This window comes from Danio rerio, chromosome 12 (genome assembly GCF_049306965.1).
Source record: "Danio rerio strain Tuebingen ecotype United States chromosome 12, GRCz12tu, whole genome shotgun sequence".
Taxonomy (NCBI): domain Eukaryota; kingdom Metazoa; phylum Chordata; class Actinopteri; order Cypriniformes; family Danionidae; genus Danio; species Danio rerio.
The window spans coordinates 33683810-33690358 of NC_133187.1; the positions used below are offsets into that span (position 1 = coordinate 33683810).

The 6549-nt window shown below is 33.9% G+C and overlaps 1 protein-coding gene across 1 annotated transcript; it reads right to left on the bottom strand.

Annotated features, from left to right (window-relative positions):
- Positions 1–752: 752 nt before the first annotated feature.
- On the bottom strand, positions 753–6548 carry nat9 (N-acetyltransferase 9). The gene is made up of 7 exons (NM_001328002.1): positions 6379–6548; positions 6217–6303; positions 6033–6142; positions 3798–3938; positions 3662–3721; positions 3461–3555; positions 753–1560 (listed from the first exon to the last, which is right to left on the bottom strand). Exons 2-7 carry the CDS (start codon positions 6291–6293, stop codon positions 1402–1404), a joined length of 642 nt encoding a protein of 213 aa, NP_001314931.1. The 5' UTR covers positions 6294–6303; positions 6379–6548; the 3' UTR covers positions 753–1401.
- Position 6549: the final 1 nt, after the last annotated feature.

A 6549-nucleotide genomic window follows, 5' to 3' on the forward strand; every position in this document is an offset into this window, starting at 1 on the left:
ACAACAGTGCTAACCACAGGCTGCTTTGCTGAAACTGCAAAAATAGAGAGGAGGAATAGGTGTGGAAGGGTGGATTCTTCAGGATGGAAATAACTGAGGTAAAAACTCTGGTCATTTATAGTGAGTTAGGAATCATCCGATTGGTGAATCATGCGTTAGCTAATGCGGGACCAGCCATGATCAATCATAAGCACGTGATCCTCTCGAAATTAGTTTATAAATGAACTTAACAGAGAGAAGAATATTTTTCAACACATTTCTAAACAGAATAATTTTAATAACTGATTTCTTTTATCTTGACAGTGCATTATATTTTACTGGATATTTTCAAGATACTAGTATTCAGCCTTAAGTGCCTAAAAGGCTTAACTAGGTAATTAGCATAACTTGGCAAGTCATTGCATACTGCTGTGGTCACACTTCAGTTTGCGCGTGCAAAATTCTGCTGTACAGTGCTGCGAAATGGTGTGGAATTGAACAAGATGATTAGACATTTAATAAGGCAAGTGACTGGTCCATGATTTAAATTTCAGCCCAGAGGTCATGTTTTGATCTTCGATTGGTCTCAAGCAATCATGTGATGCAATTTCGCAGGTCAGAGTTCAACAAGCTTGAACTTGCACAAGCTTGCGTTTACGGTCCGACGCATTCTATAAAGAAAAAAGTGCAGCGTGACCACAGCTCAATGATGGTTTGTTCTGTAGAGAAAATATATATTTTGCTTTATTCTAGCCAAAATAAAACAAGACATTCACCAGAAGATTTTTTTAATAGGAAATAATGCAGAAAATTAATAAATATTTTGCATTTTTAAAATAATTCGCCAGAGGGAGAATAATTTTCACCTCAAACATATTAAATGTAATATTTGTATTAATGGCCCAAAAATTTACTTTCAATACTATTTTTTTTGTTTCTTGTTGAATGACAAATGCCAAAAATAACTGACAAAACACACATTGTTGAATTAGTATCTTGTCTATATTCACAAGGAACTACAATTATACTATACACAACGAAATATGACAAATATAATTTACTTCTTTTTTTAAAACAACATGCAGTAACATATAAACAGTTTGTTTTTGTTTACAGTACGGTTTCTTGATTTCCATGCCTTAAGAGGTTAAAATCACAATACGACAACAATAATACTACAGTATTTCATGTATGGATTTGCTGAAATCACATATTAAGTCTGAATTAGAAAGATTCAGAAATATTTTCCACACATATAAGAATGTGCTTTTAATTAAAAGATGTGACCTGCTAGAGGTCTTTCAGCCTTTTTTGACACAGTGTGTGAATAATATAATATTGAGATGCACCATAAGGCTTTTTTTTTCTTCTTGTCACAGTCTTCCACAAACCTGTAACCATTTCTATTTTGAGGCTGTTTCTTCACAGGGATAATGGTGTGAATGTGGCCTGTCTGCTGTCGCGGGTCTTCCCATACTCCCTCTGCAGCATGAAGTCCATGTTTCCAAACACGTGCTTGTGCAAAGCCTCGTTCACAGTGACACCAAGCGTGACCTCCTGAAACACTTCACTGATGGAGAGCTGAAGAGAAATCATATTATATAGAATACATATTTAAAGGTAAAAGTGTGAATGTTTTTATTTATGACTTTTACAAAAGTACTGATTATTTTCCCCCACCCTAAAAAAAATTGTCAGATATTTCTGAAATATAATTTTTTTCTATTTGTGTACATTTTAAAATGTCATTCATTCCTGTGATTTAAAGCTGTATTATAATCACCTGTACTTTAGTCAAGGGTTGTAGTTTAGTGGAAGAGTTGTAACTGATCACAGTTGATCCATGATTCATACGGATCACAACTGGCTGTTCGGAACACACTTAACCCGCAAATTAATACATTTATTTTTTACTTGTAGATTAATCTTAAATTTCTAACGATCATAGAGAGATCGCCTCCCGCGTCATTCAAATCACATGTATAAAAGCATGTAGGCTTTTCTGTAAAATATAATGATGATGGAAGAAGTTGGGGTAGGTTATTCGAGATGTGGTGGGTTTCTTGGGTTATTAAAGGTGTTTTCTGTGATTACTTGTTTAGCCTGCATTTATGCATTCATTGTAAGCCACACGATTAATCATTAAAAGTTGGGGATCTCAACATCCACACAACATAAATTATAAATGTTGATTTGCATAATTTTATTAATCCTTCCAATCTGTGTTTGAAAAATGCAAAAAAAAAAAAAAAAAAACAGTCAAATAACACAGAAATACTGGCACAAAAGAAAATGTTTGTATTTATTGTTATTAATTGTACAAAATTATTGTACACATTTTGTTAGATTTCTACATTTAGTGTCATCAGCAACAGTAGTAACAGTGAATTTTTCACAGCACTGAATATTTTACAATTTATTTTTATTCAGCTGATTATTTCGACATTATATTTTTTATTATTACAGGTTGTAAGTTCTGTTTGTTTAAACCAAGGGTTTCTTGCAGTGCTGTTTTTGTAATAAATGGAAAGCAAATTACATGTCTCTTCTTTTTGGCTGATCGGAAAAATGGTCTAAATTGTGACCAAAAAAAAAAACCCATAATGTTATCTGAACCGTGAGATTTGTGATCCATTACACCACTTGAATTTGGTGGAAAATTGTCCTTCACAAATCATTTTAATACAGAGATTACATTCTTAAAAACATTTTATTTTCATTCAATTTCTTTTCAGCTTAGTCCCTTTGTTAATCCGGGGTCGCCACAGCGGAATGAACCGGCAACTTATCCAGCATGTTTTTACACAGCAGATGCCCTTCCAGCTGCAACCCATCTCTGGGAAACATGTATATACTACACCATTTTACGCTATAAATAATATTGCACTTATTTATAATATCAGAAATGGCATTTATAATGCAACTTATAATGAAAAATGCATGACTAAGTCAAAAATGTTTTAATGTCTGCTGTATATTCATCTTTGCCATCATAGCAAAAAAAAAAACATTTAAATAATCTAATAATATAAAATAAAAATAAAATTTAATAAAATAATAAATTGTACATTACACTATGCAATATTACTATATAAAATATTAGCAAAAGCTTTTTTAACAATGGTTTAATGCCTGCTATAAATTCATCTTAGAAAAACCATCATAGCAAAAAAATAAAATAAAATATATATATATATATATATATATATATATATATATATATATATATATATATAATAAAATAAAATCTAAATTATACTAAAAAAGAAAAGTACATTATAATATTTTGCAATATTACTATTTTAACCATTTTAAATGCTCCTTAAATGAGCTTAAAATACTTTAAAAAATATTATCATTTATCTATCTATGTAAAAAAAATTTCAGTGCTTGAAAATTCTCTGAAATGTTTAATGCATGTACTTTTACAAGCTTGTTTTTATCAAAGGAAAGTTTTACAATGCAATCGATTCATTCTCACCTCTTTGAAGTGGAATTTCTTAAACATGGCGATGCTGATTTTGTTATCCAAACCAATCTTAACTTCAAATTTCCGAATTCCAAGTTTATGGATGCCTGTTAAGGAAAATCACAAAATACACTGTACATCTACGCAGTATAACAATAATAATAATAACAAAAGAGAAAATGAAGAAATCTTTAATAATTAGCCTCATCCTACCATAGCACATCATCATGCGTGTTACTTCTTTGCCAATTCCCTTTCCTCTGTAGCAGGGCACTAAAGCAATTAATAACCGTTACTGACAGACTCCAGTTAATATACATGAACTAAAATCCAAAGCAAACTCTATAACCTGCAATCATAATCTCCAGTTCAGCCAGGGAAGGATCGCTGGGGTCCGTCAGGAAAATGTTAACATCTCCCACCATGCACTCCTGCTCCGGGACACTCGCATCTGCCCATTTCTGTTTATCCAAGATGATGAAAGTGCACTCTGTGGGAGAAAAACAATCAAATATTAATACACTAAAAACAGATTAGTGTAAATACTGTTCGAATGCCAAAAACAGAAGGTAAAGTGAGCTGTTGTTCTAATACAGTCCTGTAATGTACACCAAAAACAAAATACAAATTTAAATGATTTTTTTTTTTATATCTAAGCAATCACAAAAATAAACCGTATTCTTTTCAAGTCATTTAGCATAGATAAATGCATTTTAAAAATTGTTTGTTAAATTTGATACGTTTGTTTATTATAATATGACCGGGTTAGCTTGATTGGATGATAACTTGTTAGATATTAGAGCACAACCCATATAGAAATCTGCCACTTAGAAATATATGCAATTTACATATATGACGTACAAGTTCATATTTGGATTTCACATATATAAAATGTTACATCTTCAAAATATATTTAAAAATATTGCAAAGATGTCCGTTAACATTTTTATTATGAATTAAACTTATATTTTTGAAAATTATATATATATATAGATATCAATATTTCAATTTCTCTGTGAACATAGACAAGAATTTTTGGTGCATTTAAACAAAACAGTTTTATTAAATGGTTACATCTATTAAAATAGGAGTTTGGTCACCTAACATCTTGAGGAATAAAAGATAACTTTTTGGACTGGGATCTTAAATTTTCTTGTAAGATTTGTTCCAGTTTTGGTGTTGGTACTGACAAATCTAATGTACACTCACTGCCCACTTTATTAGCTATACCTTACTAGTACCCGGTTGGACCTGTTTGCCTTTAGAACTGCCTTAATCTTTTGTGGCCAAGATTCAACAAGGTACTGGAAATATTCTCCAGAGATTTTGGGCCATTTTGACATGCTAGCATCATGCAGTCGCTGGAGATTTGTCGGCTGCACATCCATTATGCAAATCTCCCGTTCCACCACATCCCAAAGGTGCTCTCTCTATTGAATTGAGTTCGGGTGACTGTGGAGGCCATTTGAGTACAGTAAACTAATTGTCATGTTCAAGAAACTAGTCTGAGATTATTCACGCTTTATGCCATAATGTGTTATTCAGCTGGAAGTAGGCATCAGAAATGGTTATAAAGGGATGGACATGGTCAGCAACAATACTCAGGTAGGCTGTGGCATTGACACGATGCTCAATTGTTATTAAATATACCCCACTATAACACCACCAGCCTGAACTGTTGATACAAGGCAGGATCGATCCATGCTGTTGATGCCAAATTCTGACCCTACCATCCGAATGTCTGTTTTTCCAATTGTCTATTGTCCAATTTTGGTGAGCCTGTGCGAATTGTAGCCTCAGTTTCCTAATTTTAGCTGACAGGAGTGGCACCTAGTTAGGTCTTCTGCTGCTGTAGCCCATCTGCCGCAAGGTTCGACATGTTGTGTGTTCAGAGATGCTCTTCTGCATACCTCGATTGTATCATGTGGTTATTTGAGTTTCAGTTGACTTTCTATCAGCTGGAACCAGTCTGGCCATTTTCCTTTGACGTCAACAAGCCATTTGTGCCCACAGAACTGCCACTCATTAGATATCATCTCTTCTTTTAGGACCATTCTCTGTAAACCCTATAGATGGTTGTGCATGAAAATCCCAGTAGATCAGCAGTTTCTGAAATACTCAGACCAGGCCACGTTCAAAGTGTCTTAAACCACCTTTCTTCCCCATTCTGATGCTCGGTTTGAACTTCAGCAGATCGTCTTGACCATGTCTACACTGAGTTGCTGCCACGTGATTGCCTGATTAGAAATGTGTGTTAAGGAGTTTTACAGATGTACCTAATAAAGTGGCTAGTGAGTATACACACAAATATATTGTTGTAATATATTATCTTATAGAAAATATTTATTTTAAAATTAGATCTGTGAGGTTGAGGTAATCATTTGTGCTGAGCACTGTATATGTGCATATCTGTAATTCCAATGGTTGGAATAAATATATATGTAAACGGCCATTTTCACAACATTTCGGATCCTAATAAACTTGTATGTCACATATGTAAATAGCATATTTTAACCATATGTCTGATTTATGTGAGGAAATGTACTCTCACAACGTATACAGAGGTATGGTGTAAAATGCTCACTGTCATCATCTTCTCTCCAGCTCGTCTGCATGTCATACTCCTGCTCCAGAGTCAGCGGCTCTGATGCGGTCAGCTTCTGCAGGTCAGGAGAGCACATCCACTGATGATACCTGAAAAGAGGAGTCAAATGAGGCTAAAATGCACTGAGACCCCAACATAATAATAATGAAACACTTAACAATACCTGGGAACATGTTCTGCGTTGTAAGGAACCAAAACAACCTTCTCCCCCTCCAGTAGCGTATCTTCATTTATCCTCATTATAAGCAGCCTGTAAAATAAAGTGTGTAAACAAGCACAACTAGGTATTCAAATTAGCAGTTTAGCATTTTGGTCACCGTCATACCTTGAATTCAGAATTGAATATAGAACGGTCGCTCAAATAATGTCCATTTGTTTAATTTAAGTGCATGTTCGGTGTTTCACACTACATAGATTTTATTGCGATCTTGCGAGTTTCAATACAACTCGCATAAACTGCGGCGCGTGTGAAAGACGTCATCAGCATGCGTGGAAA

Coding starts and splice junctions, on each gene's coding strand:
- nat9 (NM_001328002.1), bottom strand. CDS start 6,293: ATGAGGATAAATGAAGATACGCTACTGGAGGGGGAGAAGGTTGTTTTG. Junction 3,939..6,032: donor CTGGAGAGAAGATGATGACA/GTGAGCATTTTA, acceptor TTTCTCCCACAG/AGTGCACTTTCATCATCTTG. Junction 3,556..3,661: donor ACGCATGATGATGTGCTATG/GTAGGATGAGGC, acceptor TTTCCTTAACAG/GCATCCATAAACTTGGAATT.